Source organism: Sparus aurata, chromosome 3 (genome assembly GCF_900880675.1).
Source record: "Sparus aurata chromosome 3, fSpaAur1.1, whole genome shotgun sequence".
NCBI lineage: Eukaryota > Metazoa > Chordata > Actinopteri > Spariformes > Sparidae > Sparus > Sparus aurata.
Window position 1 is genome coordinate 24,543,859 of NC_044189.1, and position 16,332 is coordinate 24,560,190.

General features: G+C 39.5%; 2 protein-coding genes across 2 annotated transcripts; one reads left to right on the forward strand and one right to left on the reverse strand.

Annotated features, from left to right (window-relative positions):
- Positions 1 to 4,166: 4,166 nt before the first annotated feature.
- Positions 4,167 to 9,348, reverse strand: LOC115578570 (major histocompatibility complex class I-related gene protein-like). The gene is made up of 4 exons (XM_030411607.1): positions 9,332 to 9,348; positions 7,805 to 8,071; positions 4,791 to 5,069; positions 4,167 to 4,495 (listed from the first exon to the last, which is right to left on the reverse strand). Exons 2-4 carry the CDS (start codon positions 7,977 to 7,979, stop codon positions 4,167 to 4,169), a joined length of 783 nt encoding a protein of 260 aa, XP_030267467.1. The 5' UTR covers positions 7,980 to 8,071; positions 9,332 to 9,348.
- Positions 9,349 to 10,386: 1,038 nt separating this feature from the next.
- LOC115578572 (major histocompatibility complex class I-related gene protein-like) lies at positions 10,387 to 13,743 on the forward strand. Its single transcript, XM_030411608.1, has 6 exons — positions 10,387 to 10,412; positions 10,916 to 10,974; positions 11,571 to 11,849; positions 12,677 to 12,979; positions 13,066 to 13,164; positions 13,535 to 13,743. Exons 1-6 carry the CDS (start codon positions 10,387 to 10,389, stop codon positions 13,597 to 13,599), a joined length of 831 nt encoding a protein of 276 aa, XP_030267468.1. The 3' UTR covers positions 13,600 to 13,743.
- The last annotated feature ends 2,589 nt before the right edge of the window (positions 13,744 to 16,332 follow it).

Consider the following 16,332-nt stretch of genomic DNA (forward strand, 5'->3'; position numbering starts at 1 on the left):
ATAGCAACATTTACCCAAAATGTAAGTTTATCTGAGAGGTACAAATTCATTAAGTAGATAGACATATGAAAAAAAGAAAAACAAAAGCCATTTTCCCACCCTCTACACACGTGAATTTTAATCACATTAAACTGTTCACACTTCTTTTGATTGACACTTAAAATAAGTTCTGTCAGGGGATTTTATCTTGTAGTTTTCCTACAGTGTCAAAGACATACTACTAGATGGCAGTATAACCACATTCAGTTAAAATCTGCTATGCAAGCCAAATCAAAGTCATCATTTCAATATCAGTAACAACATCAGTTGTGTCCAAAGACGTTTCGTCAATAATAATCTTCTAAACACACACTAAAATTCTAGGGTAGGAAGACAGACGGACATTGTACCATGGCTGGAGAGATAACTGATGGAGTGCCTGGAGTAATTTACCTGTGAAAAAATATAAACCAAGACATTTCAAATAAAACACCACACTAATAACAATGTGGGGCAACCAAAAACAATATCACAATCAAACTGATTGATTTCCCACCACCTCGACCACGTCTGTGAATGGAGACCACAGCACTGAAAACACAAGGAGACAGAGGATTAAAACTCTGAACTGCACCAACATCAATTCTGCGCTTTGCAATATAAATACAATAGAATCACTCAGACTAAAATATGCAAATCTAAAATAACGCTTAAATTAGTGGCAGTCTGTGCTTTGCCGAGAAAACAGACAAAGCACAGTTAATTTGCTGCAAGGTAACATTAATATAATGGATCTGCTGTATACCTTACATACCTCTACGTTAGCTGATAGTCATCACTTTTTTTAAAATCTTTTCTTTGCCTGCAATACAAGTTATGTCTGACCCACTATATCGTCAACAGTCATGGCCCTGTTTGTAATACTGTATATAATATCACTTTGCACCCGTTAGATGGCAGCAAAAGACATGTATGAAATAGAGGCTTAGAGTTTAAAGCTCTGGTATTTGATGAACTGGGAATGAGACTCAACAATCAACTTTGTCTCTCCAGAATCACGTACTGCATTTTTTAAGTGGGCAGAGCTCTAATGGGGAAAAAAAACATGTGACGTCAGATATTTTTCTGTGTATTTATCTTCATCTTTCCTGTTGCAATTTTTGTTTGTGCTGACTTTTTCTACGTTGCGTTTGCGCTGCCAATATACCTGAATTTGTACTCTGGCGATCATTAAAGGATTATCTTATCTATCTTATCTCTCATCTAATACCACATCCACGCAATCCTGATGATGCGTTAAAGACTTAAATTCCTCACAATAATATCATGAGACTTTTTTCAATGTCTAGTGATTGTTATAGACAAACACTTGAGATTTATCAGGGCTCTAACACAAAACTACTTCACTTTGTTTGTGGAAAGTAACTTTGGCCAAGATTTTCTTCAAAATTCTGGAATGATTTTAGAAACAGTTGAGCCCTCTAGCTTATGTCAGTGTTGTTTACCTGGAAATGTGACTAGGTCATGTCACAGAATCTATAGTTTTGCTGTCTCATTTGAAGTCATCCAGACTGTGTGTGTAAATCAAGTTTCTTTGATAATGATAATAATAAAATCATAATAAAGTAATTAGTAATTCAAGTTTCGAAGGTGCAGGCGATACTGCAGTACAGCTCTCACCCTCTCCACAACGCTCTGGTTGAACAGAGGAGCACCTTCAGCCAGAGACTGATTGCTCCTAAATGCACCACTGAGCGCCACAGGAAGTCATTCTTACCTGTGGCCATCAAACTGTAGAACTCCTCCCTCTGATTATCGGACTCATTTGGCTATTCATAAAACAAAACAAACAATATAATCATTCATTCTCATTTCATTTATAACGCTTAAACCATTTAATTGTATATTGTATTTTTCGGATTATTTCGGATTGCATACTTTACTATTTCATTATTTATTTGTATTTTATTGTCTACTTTGATATTTTTTTATTTTAATGTCTCCTTTAATATTTTATTTTTTGATTTACATTTTCATCTTTATCGCTTGTTTCCATTCATGCTGTATTTCTATTTCTACTTTGCACGGAGCATTGGAACAAAAAACAATTACCCTCCGGGGATTAATAAAGTATTCTGAATCTGAATGAATCTGAATTCATTCAGTTTGTCAGAGAGCTCAGAGCTGTTGTTGGAGCTGTAATTAAAATCACACTGTAAAGTCCATTTATCCAGCGCTGACATGCCTTTAAGAAACAACTACAACCTGTTGACATTTGCAACCTACCGCAGCCAACAACCTAAACAGCAGCACAGTAATGTAACCTATCTTTGATGATGCCGTCTTTTATGGGTTAGGCTTGACCCTTTATGGCAGCCGGTGTCGAATACGATGCACAACACAAATTTTATAATGTGTAATGTGTCTTGTTCATCATTCTTCATCTTTATTCCTTTTTTCTTCATCTCAGTCTCTGTTACAAGACACTGTACCATCACAATGATTTTGAAGCTGTTCCTTTAAGGGTAAAAAGGGTAGTGTTGCTTAAATTGTCAGAAGTCTCCTTTAACAGAGTTACTAGCTCACTGTCTAATTTCAAACATCAGTGTTCATGCTAATCTAAGCTAACCTTGTCAGGGGGCTAACTCTGCTCAGAGTGATATTGATATCAATCTTCTCATTCCAATCCTCTGTGAGAATACTGAATGTTCAGATAATATATTTATTGCAACTACAGTCACAAATTAGCATGTGGACGTAGAAAAAGAGCCAAACTTTGAGGATTTTATTGAAAAGACAAACAACAGCACAAAAAGAAAGAACAATACATTTGAGTTTTAACACTCAATTATGTTCATCAATGTAAATGAATTAGGTATATTTAGATATACATCCACCACTCTGCTCACCGAGGAGGTACAGTTACCCTGAGGTCATGCTCAGGGTCAAAGGCTTCTGTGTGTGCAGAGGTTCCTTTTCCTCTTCCTACAGCAGATCTTGTTGGTAGTGGAAGAAACGGTTGTGTTAAGCAGCCGGGCAGATAAGCTGCTGTCTCCCAAACAGATCACATTCTGTTCCTCCAACATCCAACCTTCACTACATCTCATAAGAGAGACGCACTGGCTCTGTGATACATCAAACTCCATATTCTCATGTCAATAACAACATGACTTAGGTAAGCACATTTCCACAGAGTATTCTGTGGCAGGTAACATAATCACAGACAGTGTTTGGGTTTTTTTGGCAAAATTGGCACAGAACAACACTGTTACCACATGTACTGTTGCACCTGTGCTCCTCTATTGAGCTTCATTAAATACTTAAACATAAGCTATCACGCCTCCTGAATCTCTTTCCTCACCTGGGTAAATCAGATTAACAAAAATTCATCAACAATCAATAATGTGCCAACAGTGGGTTCTACCCATTCCAAATAGTTTTAACAATGGGTGGAAAACATGGGTCAGGCTTTGAAGAGGCATGATGTAGCCTTTCTGATCATTTGATACAGGTCGAAGAAAACGGTTGGATGGGAATCCCTTTTTTGCATAAACTAGTTATTGACAACTCCTTAAAAACTATTTGTCACTGAGTGTGTTTATCATTCAGGTCTCTGGATTCAGCTGCTCAGAGAGCTCTGTGATGGTGTCAGGAGCTGCAGGACAGAAACAAACATCCCGTATTGAACTTTTATAAACAACGTGTGTATAATTTGATGTAGTTTATTGGACACAACAATCTGTATTGATATAGGAAACAGTGTTGAAAAGGTCAATCTGCACAATAATGTGAAACAGTCAGAGTTGTAAATGCCAGATTACCTTTATTCACTTTATTCCTCTCTTCTACTCACTCAAACTGAGTACCCAGTCTGTTTAGTGCTGACTGTATTTCCTTTCTCTTATAAGTTTTAATTTTGCAACCTGAATTAAAAAAAATCAACTCAAAGACCAAAGTCATTCCTTGTTCTCTCTCACCTTTGTTCTTTTTGTAAAAGATGAATCCAGCAGCACCGATTAGAGTGAGAGCGAGAACAACCACTGCAGCAGTGACGAGGACGGTCATGTCACTGGGCTTCACTGTTAGATACAATAAATTAAGACTGCTGCAGATGAAGCAGGTTAAAACACATTAAAATATTTATTTAGTTTATCATTACTGTTTTTTTTTTCAACATACACTCTCCTTCAGCACCTTCTGATCTCACTCTTACCCAAGTTAGTCCTGATCTGATCTTTCTCCAGTTTGGTGACGATGTCGTCCTTCACACCAGAGAGCTGAAACACACAGTCGTACCTCGTCCAGTCTTCAGGTGTGACTGATGAAAGGTTCAGGTCAACACTCATCTGGAAGGTTCCATCGTGGTTGGGGAGGATCTCTCCGTGGTCCACCTCCTCATGAAGCTCCTCTCCATCTTTCCTCCAGACGAGTGAGGCTCTGCGAGGGTAGAAACCTGTAGCGAGGCAGCTGACTGGAGAGGAGGGAGTCTTCTGGAGGAGAGACACTGAGGGAAGCTCTGGAGAGAGTTCAGTGAAACTATTTCTATTTTCAAACACTGAGACAGTGCAGACTTACTTAACTCATGCTAAGTGCACACTGGCTATCACAGTCTGAGCATCGATGGAAAGAAATTTCAGAACAGCAAACAATGTCAGTGTCTACTGATTGGTCAGGACAGCATCGAATCTTACAGCTACAGAAAATAAACAGTGGTTTGTATGAAGATTTTTGTGACAAATAAACTACATCAAATTATTCACACGTATTTGCACCCATATCCCAAACTAATTTTGAGTATTGTGTGATTCTACCTGTTCTCAGCAGAAAGCTTCTCCCGTAGTCCACATACTTCTTGAGCAACCATGGAAAAATCTGAGTAAAAGTAATCACAAAGTTTTCTCTTAAATCTTCATCAGCATTCCAGTTTAGTGTGGTGGTGACAGCCTCGGGTCTTAGAGGGATCCATGTAAATGTCTTCGGATCCAATGCCATGAAGTCTTCTCCGTCATAACCAAACCGAGAGATACCTTTGAGCTGTCCAGTCTCATCATCCCACTCAAGGCCATCCACTCTTTGTAAAACATGGACACCTACAATCAACAATGATTTACAGATGAAACATTCAGTGGAAAGATGATCTTAGAAACACTGCACATTGTGTGATGCACTGTTTATTATTATCAGTGCACGTCTCTGTATAGGCTAAACAATAAAAACTTAATTTTTATTTTATAGATCGAAAGTTACAATGGCTGCTATTACCTTAGGATTCAAATCAGTTTGTGTTTGGTTATTGGTAATTATCTTAAACATCATCAATATTTACTTTACTATGTGGCACAATGGGTGGTGCAATGACTGTACCTCCTACTTTGCATGTTTTGGGTGGGACTCTGATCAACTGTTGACACTAGTTGGCACTATGATTGTAAGATAAATTCGGCATGTTAATGTGTTCAGGCCGGGACTCTTATCCAACGTATACATGTTGGGACGGATTTGACCGATGCCCTTCTTTAAAAACTCACAATCTTCACAATACTGTGATGGAGTTCAGTGTTTTCTCAGCATGTTTGAGGTGGCAGCACTCATCTGGCTCGGAGGATGATGTCATTTTAAAAAAATGTAATTTTGTAATTATAATAAAAAGTAAAACATGTGCAATGAGCACTACATTTAAAATGGCCGACTTTCTGTTGGGTTTCGGTCATTGCAACTGACTTTTTTGTAGGTCAGCATGCCATACACACGTGCAGTGTTGGGAAGATTACTTTGAAAATGTAGTTGGTTACAATTACAAGTTACCCTGTTGAAAATGTAATAGTAGTGTAACTATTTCAATTACTTTCTCAAAGTAATGTAACTAATTACATTTGATTACATTATGATTACTTTTCTTCATTTTGAATGAAATCTCTCAACTGCTAACCATTTTCACATTTTAAGACCTATAGTGTGATAAACCTTTCAGTTCAAAGGTTTAACCATATATTATGAGTCTGACCTCAGGCCTGTACTGCGAAGAGGCTCACTTCCTCACTAAATAGAGCGACAACGGGCTGATGTCAGCCAAGAGGAGCAGGTTGTTTTAATGGAGAGAGTATGAGCGATACAAAAAAGCCTGATCACAGCCTGAAGCAACAGTGTTCCTGCAAATATGACAAGAGGAGGCTGATTTTCATTTCTGACAGCTCTACATTGAGCTGCTTTTAAATATGAAGCTTTAGAGCAACAACAACTGTTGTTTTAAACTGTGTTTTATATTGTTTTCATATATTTCACTGATCGCAATTATAAAATGCCAGTGTGTGTTTTATTGAAAGCGAGGCTGGGTGTGCGTATGAAAATAGGTTACAGTGGGTTTTTTAGGTGCTGTAGCTACAAGTAAATCTCATGTTGTCTCTGTACAAAGACCTTCTTAAATGTGAGAAAACACAGTAGACCTACTCAAGATTTGCGTTTGGGCAACACATAACAGGCGAAACAATTAATGTATTCATGGCCACATTAAGTTAAAGTATCTGTCCTGCTGCGAGCGCACAACTTCTTTCAGTGGTGACTGACTGTATATAAAAGTAAATAGGCTATAGCCTAATAAATGACCTCCTGACGCCAGTTGGATCAACAGCTGAGCAGCGTATCCCCTCAGCTGAACATCTGTAGGCGGAGACGCTCAGAGAGAAAGTACACAGCAGCGGATCAGCGCGATCTCTCCCTCCGTACAAATGTTCTGATCCAGCTCCACTGGACTTTCAAAGTAAAGGTGACGCCAGCTGTAAATGAGTTGAATAGTGAAACAGCGGCGCTTTTATAGCCGATTTTATGATTAAACTCTGAACAGAACCTGGTCGGGACCAGGTTATGAGCCAAGTATAAGTTACCATGGTGATCTAGCCGGGTTAAAAGAGAGCTTGTAATACAGGGAAGCCTGGCTTTTGTCTGTAGGAAGTGTTTTTGTATTTCCAGCCCAGGAGCATCTTGTGTGCCGCCGACACTGTTGCTGCTGAGTCTGACTGCCGCCGTACGGTTTGTCGGTTGAGTCGAATGGCACATGACCAGAGAGAGCCAATCACAAGCGTCAGTTTTGGAAGGAGGATGTTGATATGAAAAAAAAAAAAAAAAACATGAATCAGGGGGGCGAAAAACTATTTGATAAATCCGAGCTTTTGCGGCGATTTTTCAAATGTAACTTAAGTTGTAATCATTGAAATTTCCAAAAGCAACTGTAATTTAATTACATATTTTCTCCCAGTAATGTAACGGATTACAATTACGTACATTTTGTAATTAAATTACGTAACGTCGTTACATGTAATTCGTTACTCCCCAACACTGCACACGTGTACCAAATGTCATTGATGCATGTGAAACTTGCCACCACGGCTGCTCTCTGGGGGTGCTAGCAGGCCTTTTGTCCCACCCTTTGGCAAAACCCTGTACATTTTCACCACGTATGACGCGTGTGCAAAGCTTCATGAGTTTTTGTGAACATTTACCCTTCGAAAAAAGCTATTTACTTGAGCTAAAGAAGGAAAGACAGAAATAATTCCTTGCATTTCAAGAGGGTCCTCACACGGTTTGTGCTTGGGCTCTGATTACCAGCTGATTTATGTTGAAGTGATGAATGACAGGTAGTGGCTGCGCCGCTGAAGGCAAACTGATATGATGGTTTGCTTTACATGATTCTCTATTTCAGGTTATGTGTAAAATGATGTCAGAGTTTGAACTGATTGGTATCTTGAGGCCCTGGGTCACTAAGATGACCCAGAACTAAGATGCAGAACAGTAAAAAGTTAAACCAGCTATAACATGTTACACACTGTACCTCCACTTTGGTTGAAGAGGCGCATCAAACTGTTAGTGCAGGATTTGTAGGCACCTTGCAACCAATGGAAACACTTTTTATTGTACCAATCCAACAGCTCAGGATACTCTCTGTAGAATGATTTAACAACGTCCTGTTTTACATCGACCCTTTTGTAGCTGTCACAGGACCCCATGAGAAGTTCATCCACTTCTAGTGTTGCCACAAACTCTGGGAGGTTTGGGATTCCAGTAGATGCAGTTGTGAACTGTTTCAGGGAGTGTAGCACTGTAGGACAAACAAAGGAGCTTTTGAATAACATTAATCAGAAATATGAAGCTAAGTGTAAATATAAATATGATATGAAGTGTGTGTGTTTGCCTTGTGTTGCAGGTTAGCATGCATTCACGAACATGTGTTGTTCTCTGTCGTGTTTTTTCATCTGCTAACGCCTTCCACATTTTTCAACATATCAACTCCATTCAAACATCAAAATATTCAGCTCAATTAGGAACTATGTGTCATGTTATGTAATAAGTTAAGTTTCATAAGTTTTTTTTTTTTTACCTTTTGATCCGTACATCCTACATCCTAAAAAAATCCTACACAGTGTAGGAAATATTCTCTTCTTTCAGCTGATGGACATACTCCAGCAATAAGACTTGCACTTATTGCTCTGTAGGCCCTCAAGCAACAAGCACTCCAGCCAACTACCTCATTAGCCCCAATGTTAATTTTGAGCTTAAACATCTGGAAGACAGCACCAGTTTTCTAAATTGCTGTAATTCACAAATTTTTCACTCTACAAAAACAAAATCTACATGAGTGTGTTCAGCTCCTTCCCCTGTCACTCATGATGTAAATCTACGCAACAGCATTATTTTCTATTAAAGTTAGCTCAGTGACACAGATTTGTGCTTTATTAGTATTCCTTCTGGTACTCTGACTAATAATACTAAAACTTATTACAAGACTACCGACACTTTCAGTACCTCTACCACTAATACTATTTATATTACTACTACTGTTACTACTACCACCACTATAATATGTGTACTTCTAATTCCAGCCAGTTTACAGTTAATGCTCATCTGTTCCCTTTAATAAACTCCGCCTTGTCTCTCTGTTCCTCTGTGCTTCATTAAATCCAGTTGATCCACTTTCAAGTTCCTCTACTTCTCTACACATATAAAAACTGTGAACGTTTTAAAGCCAGAAACTCTATTTAAATATTAATGTAGCCCAGTTTCTGATATAAAATTAGATGTATTAAACTTTTTAATCACATTCATAGTAATGAACTCTTGCCAACCATGCGAATAAGCGCGTAGGCCGTTTATTTATGACTCTTTATAATGTTCAGATGGGTTAAAGCCACCATTTCAGCTTTTCACCAAACCTTGTCTTGTCTTTCATATCATTCACACATTTATATTATTTCACTTTTTACAGACACACACACACACACACACACACACACACAGCAAAAGTGAAACTAAAGTGTACAATGAAGTTTGAAGAGTTTAAAGGTTTGAAATGTGATCTTACCTGGTGATGAAACGTGACAGAAGAGAAGCAACAACAATAACGTTCTCATCTTGATTTGATGAATGAGGAACCAGGTTAGATCAGCTGTTTACTGTTGTTTATCCTGGCAGGGGCAGGAGAGAATGTTTCCGTCCTGACTGGAGATGGGCGGGTGAAAAGTTTTTCTCTCACCTGTGAAGAGCTCTGACTCAGCACATTGTGCATGTGTCAAATGAATCGGCCTATTACCACGGGACTGATGAAGCCCTTACCTTAAAACAGACCTCACACTGAAGGAGTTTATTTTTCTATGGCTCATTCAATTAATGACAATTTCGTCTTTTAGGGGCAATACAATGTGTACAACACAGCTGTTGTTGAATAGCTGAGCAAAACGATGATAGTTGAGTAAAAGTGAATTAATCATGAAAATATTTCTGCTACAATTGTTTTTGCCACCAATGTAATATTATGTGGGTTTATCAAAATGTGCAGCGTGTTATATAGAGAGTGCACTGACGTGTTAAAGCTTGGAAATAGTCAAAACTGCAGTGGGACTCTAACACTATAACCCAAACATTAACAAAAACATTTTGATCTGGGAAAGACAGAACGACCAGCCGGAAAAAGTCTTGAATTTCACAGCTGGCTCCCACTGAATAGCTTTCTAATCTACAATGTGATCTGATCAGAGACTATCGAGTAAAAATAAAATGGATCTACATGTTGTTTCTTGAGTTATGTTAAGTTACTTCTGGTGGAAACATTTCCTGATTTTTTTAATCTCACAGATCAACAGCAGAGGTTGTACTTCGTCCATATTATCATAAAAAAAAGAGCCAATTCTTTCAGACTTTCATCCCACAAGGAAATGATAATCCATACACTAACATTGTAAGATAGTGTAATACAAAATAATTTTTTTGATAAAGTACGTCCACTAACAACAATAATGATAATAATAAATAACAAAAAAAATTTTGGGGGAAAAAATAAGTTTTGTAATAATAATGCTCCTAGGAGGATCAAATTCCTGGATGGGTGGTCCTGTACACCCATAACACCGGGTCTGCATGATGTACTGGATCAGAGATCTTCACAGGTGAGAGAAAACTAATCACCCGCCCATTTCCAGTCAGGACAGAAACACTCTCTCCTCCCTCTGCCAGGATAAACAACAGTAAACAGCTGATCCAGCTCGGTCCTTCACTCACTCGTCTTCATCAAATCAAGATGAGAACGTTATTGTTGTTGCTTCTATTTTGTCACGTTTCATCATCAGGTAAGATCACAATTTAAATCGTTAAACTCTTCAAACTTCACAGTCCACTCGACTCTATTGTTCTAAGTTTAGTTTCACGATTTGCCTCAACTTGATCAGAATGTTTTAACTGAGTCATACTGATTTCATCATATTTCTGAATGTGGTGATGATGAGTGTGTATTCATACTGAATGGAGGCTGTTTGTTCTGCACATTATATTTAAGACTTTTGCTTTTTGCTCCTTCGTGGCATAGACACACACTTCATATCATATTCATATTTCCACTTCGCTTCATATTCACGATTAGTCTTAATTATAAGCACCTTTGTTTGTCCTGCAGTGCTACACTCCTTGAAGTATTTCACAACTGCATCTACTGGAATCCCAAACCTCGCAGAGGTTGTGACAACACTAGAAGTTGATGAACTTCTGGTGGGGTCCTGTGACAGCAACAACAGGATGCATCTAAATGACATTGCTAAATTATTCCTCATAAAGTATCCTGAGCGGTTGGAGTGGTACAGACAAAGATGTTTCCAAGTTTTGCCTTACACCTTCAAAGCCTTGACTAGCAGTTTGATGCGTCTCTTCAACCAAAGTGCAGGTACAGTATGTAATATGTTATAACCTGTTTTACTGTTCTGCATCTAAGTTGTAAATTGACCCAGGGACTCAAGATACCAATCAGTTCAAACTCTGACATCATTTTACACATAACCTGAAATAGAGATTCATGTAAAGCAAACCATCATATCAGTTTGTCTTCAGTGGTCCAGCCACTACCTGTCATTCATCACGTCAACATAAATCAGCTGATTGTTAAACTTGTTGCTGAAGCTGTTGAACACAAACTACTGATAACAATCTAATGATTCATGAGCACACAGCTAAAAAATGCAGTGCATCACACAATGTGCAACATTTTAAAGATCATCTTTCCACTGAATGTTTCATCTGTGAATCATTGTTAAGTTCAGTCTCTGTCTCTGTCTCAGGTGTCCATGTTTTACAAAAGGTGGATGGCTGTGAGTGGGATGATGAGACTGGACAGGTCAAAGGTTTCAGTCAGTTTGGTTATGATGGAGACGACCTCCTGGCATTGGATCCAAATACATTTATATGGGTCGCTCTAAGACCTGAAGCTGTCAACATCACACTGAGATGGGACGCGGATAAAGATTTAAGAGACTACTATAAGAGTGCTGTTACTCTGAATTATCCAAAGTGGCTGAAGAAGTATGTGGAGCATGGGAAGAGCGTTCTGCTGAGAACAGGTAGAATCACCTGACCTGATGTAGTTTATTAGACACAGTGATCTTCATATAGGCTGCTCAGACTGAACTGTCATTGTGTTATTAATCCAACCTGTCTGACATCACTTTTTTTGGCAGAGGTTACATTTGTGTTAGTCCTGACCACTCACAGACATCTCTGGATGACATTACTCACCAGCAAAGCTCAGACTGTGACGCCACAGTTAGTTTAAGGAAAGTGATTTTACAGTTTCAGTGTTTCAAAATAGAAATAGTTCCACTGAAAATTGACACTGTTATTGACGACTTTACTGTGAATCATAAAAAGAGACATTTTTCTTCTCTGACTGTAGTGAGTGTCTTTGATGTGTCCTCTGTCTGTGTACAGATCATGTGTATGTAGATCATGCTGTGTAGCAGATGTGTTGTTATGTACCCTGTCATTATTACACTGTGGTCTGGATACATGGATTACATTACTTGGCCACCGTCGCCACTGTACTGCTTTTAAAAAAGTCAATTTAGTCAGCCGACGCTATTACAAACTGTCACAAGCACATGGGCGACAGGATTCACATCATGCTGCCTGTATCACACTATTCCCCTGATCAACAGTTTGCAGCAGTGATGTGCCAAGAAACATAGTATTGTAACATAATAGGAAATGCAGACGAAACCTGCTAGTAAATAAAAAAGGTTTGCAGATGTTTCTTGAGGAACAAAATGCATCCAATACATTTGTTCAACATTTGCTTCTGTTATTGATTCCCAATTTAATTTCTTCATCTTTCTTTTACCTTGTTTCTTTTCCTCTCTCTCCTCTTTAATATCCTCTCTTTTCTCTCCAGAGCTTCCCTCAGTGTCTCTCCTCCAGAAGACTCCCTCCTCTCCAGTCAGCTGCCTCGCTACAGGTTTCTACCCTCGCAGAGCCTCACTCGTCTGGAGGAAAGATGGAGAGGAGCTTCATGAGGAGGTGGACCACGGAGAGATCCTCCCCAACCACGACGGAAGCTTCCAGGTGAGTGTTGACCTGAACCTTTCATCAGTCACACCTGAAGACTGGACGAGGTACGACTGTGTGTTTCAGCTCTCTGGTGTGAAGGAGGAAATCATCACCAAACTGGAGAAAGATCGAATCAGGACCAACTGGGGTAAGAGTGAGATCAGATGGTGCTGAAGGGGAGTGCATGGGAATTCATGTTGAACAGTAATAATAAACTATTATTGTATTCAACAGAGAAGCACATTTCCATCGTCCCCATCACTGCTGCAGTGGTTGTTCTCACTCTCGCTCTCATTGGTGCTGCTGGACTCATCGTTTACAAAAAGAAGAAAGGTGAGAGAGGAAAATGAAAACTTTGATTTTTTGGGAAAATTCAAACAAGCATCAGAGAAAGGAAAGAAAGTCAGCACTAAACAGACTGAGTACAAACAAAAACTCAGTTTGAGAAAGTAGAGGAGAGGAATAAAGTGATTAGAGGAAATCTTCTATTTACAACTGTGACTGAAATCATTTGTCTTTTGTTTGGATTTCAGCCATTAGCCCTCAATCTTGTAAGTAAAACTTACGTTGGTCGTATTTCAGCTGATCTGACTCACACTTCATGTTTTAGATTAAATTTCACATTATTTTACAGATGAACCTTTTCAACACTGTATTTATTGTTTATAAAAGTTCATATGGGATGTGTGTTTCTGACCTGCAGCTCCTGACAACAGCACAGAGCTCTCTGAGCAGTTGAGTCCAGAGACCAATCAGGGGACAGCGTGAGCAGACTAACCGCTAACTGCTGCCAACTGTAGCTGCCATTAGCTAGTTAGCTCAGTTAGCAGTGCAGTTGATGGTCCAGATTGTGAACTCAGACCACCTGGGGGTTGTTGGTGTGTATTTTGGGCTAGCTGGTTAGCATGCTAACTTCAGTAGATTTCCCTTCAAAACAATTCAAATGATAGACATCATGTCGTCAAATCTGGTATTTCTTTACATCCTGTTGGTTTTTTTTTTGTTTTTTGATGTGTCTTCTTGAAAATGTTTCCAGCAACAGTTCTTACACATTGCACCTTTAACTTGGACATAATCCTTTAAAGGTTCCTCATACCACCAGGTTTGTTAACTATGGTTGGACTGGTCGAACCAGTGGTGGGTGGACAGCTCTGCAGGCCGTTTGACTCAAATGAATTTGGCAATTAAACTAGTTGGGCCAGGCAATGTAGTTTAGACTGAGCAGTTACAGTGTAGATCAGGGGTACTCAAATACAAATCTTAAAGGGCCACAAAGATTTTTTTCAATGACTTAAAGGTCCATGTATTGAGGTCGGTCAGGCCACATGCAATAATACTGTAATATTCAAAACAAAATGTCCTTTTCATTCTAAACAACAAAATACAAACTAAAATAAAATGTAATTTCCATTTTAACATAAATTAAAATACATAGTTGAATATTTCCTCTTTTTGTTTGCCTTCAAACATTGTGTCCATCACTTCAGTCATGTATTATTTTATTTCATTGTGACATAGATGTGACAAAAATCCTGCTTGCAGCTTGATATGACGATTTCAGTGCATTTTTATGTGTTGTGCTTATCTCTGAATTTTGAGGAAATGTCTCTTCAAAATTCCTATGCTTCGTCTCATAATGCCGTTTCAAATTGGGAATCTTCATCACAGCTTTTCCTGGCATATTGTAATGCACCTTGTGGACTGTGGCGCAATGACTCTTGGGTATTCTGTTGGTGTTAATGTAATTATGGTTCATGAATGTGTTTGTGAATAAGATAATATGTAAGATGGTTGTGGGTTAATTCACGTCATTTGTTCTGTGATTAAATGGTGTTGAGTTTTAACAAGGAAGATAAAAAGTTTGGCACCGTGAGTGAAAGGGTGTTTGCCGGGAGAAATTCCCCGTCCATTACACTCTTTGTGAAATTACATGATGAGACTAGCTTAAATGTTAAACTATGTAAGGCCAAGTATTAGTATACCGCTGCACTGTCAGATCCATGGGTCTTGTCCTGGTTGGAGGGAGAATGAAAGCAAATTTTAAGTTCCAATTTCTCAGAGTTGCCGTTTTTTACTGTCCGCTTTGTTGTAGCAGTTTACTTGGAACACGCCATTTTCAATCTCTTACCACCGGCTAGTGATGGGAACGGCAGTTCCTTTTACTGTACTGAATCTCTAGAATCCGTTCATTAAAATGATTCGTTCAAAAAATTCGTTCACCGAATCGTTCAGTGCTCTCCAACTCCCTGAACTGATAAGCAGCCAAACGATCCGTCATTCAGTTAATTAATCAGCCCTGAGGTTCCCGTTCAATTACGGTACTGAGGGACGGTGCGTTCACGGACTATAGTACACAATCATTTGCTGGAGACGCAGCGCTGCTTTGAGTGGTATACATGCACTAAAATTATTACACGGTGAAAGTGTCCTCTGTGCACAGTAAAATCACTTAACATGATGCTACACAGATGTTAGCAACACAGCGCCACTTTCAGCACAGTACGTGAACGTGATTCACGTACTGGAGTCCCTCCCTCGTTCGCGAACGACCTGCTGAAGAGGTGATTCATGTTCACGCTGATTCTGCTGAGAACGTGAATTACGTTACCTGCTGAGAATCATGTTCGCGAACGTTAGTGACTTTTACTGTGCAGTAAAATCACTTAACATGGTGCTAGACGGATGTTAGCAACACAGCGCTAATTTTAGCAGTACGGTTACTGAACGTGAATCAGCTCCTCTGCCCTGAGTGAGTGACACAGCGCCACTTTCAGCACAGTACCTGAACGAGATTCACGTACTGGCGTCCCTCCCTCGTTCGCGAACGACCTGCTGAGGAGGTGATTCATGTTCACGCTGATTCAGTGACTGAATCACCTCCTCAGCTGGTCGTTCGCGAACGAGGGAGGGACGCCAGTACGTCGTTCGCGAACGACCGGCTGAGGACCTGAATTACGTTACCTGCTGAGAATCACGTTCGCGAACGTTAGTGACTTTTACTGTGCAGTAAAACCACTTAACGTGAAGCTACACAGATGTTAGCAACACAACGCTAATTGTAGCAGTAGGTTACTGGACGTGAATCAACTCCTCTGCCCTGAGTGAGTAGGTGAGTGACACAGCGCCACTTTCAGTACGTGAACGAGATTCACCTCATCAGCGACAGTTCTCTGTGTGCAGTAGGTTCACGAATCATGAATGAATCAGCGCAAACATGAATTACGTCCTCACAGTTCTGTGTGTGAGTCGCGGCAGTTCCACTCCCCGCCAGCATGCTCGCTGCTGAGCTCAACTGAACTGAGAAAGGAACGAATCAGTTCAGGAAGTGATTTCGTTCACTTCATTCACTGAAAAGATTCGTTCTTTTGAACGACACGTTCGCGACCGACACAACACTACCACCGGCAAAATGTGAATACGCGAACTGCTCCGAAAACGAAAGTGAAACTTAAAAGTTGCACTCGCAGCAGTCAGTGACCCAGCTGTCTGTGTATCGTTGGC

Bases quoted from the DNA above. Each gene is read 5' to 3' on its own strand.
- LOC115578570 (XM_030411607.1), bottom strand. From the start codon at position 7,979: ATGGGGTCCTGTGACAGCTACAAAAGGGTCGATGTAAAACAGGACGTT. The intron at 5,070-7,804 runs GTACAGTGTGTA...TGTTGATTGTAG, and splicing joins CCTCTTCAACCAAAGTGGAG to GTGTCCATGTTTTACAAAGA. The intron at 4,496-4,790 runs GTAGAATCACAC...AACTCTCTCCAG, and splicing joins AAGCTTTCTGCTGAGAACAG to AGCTTCCCTCAGTGTCTCTC.
- LOC115578572 (XM_030411608.1), top strand. From the start codon at position 10,387: ATGTACTGGATCAGAGATCTTCACAG. The intron at 11,850-12,676 runs GTAGAATCACCT...TTTTCTCTCCAG, and splicing joins GAGCGTTCTGCTGAGAACAG to AGCTTCCCTCAGTGTCTCTC. The intron at 13,165-13,534 runs GTGAGAGAGGAA...TCTGACCTGCAG, and splicing joins CGTTTACAAAAAGAAGAAAG to CTCCTGACAACAGCACAGAG.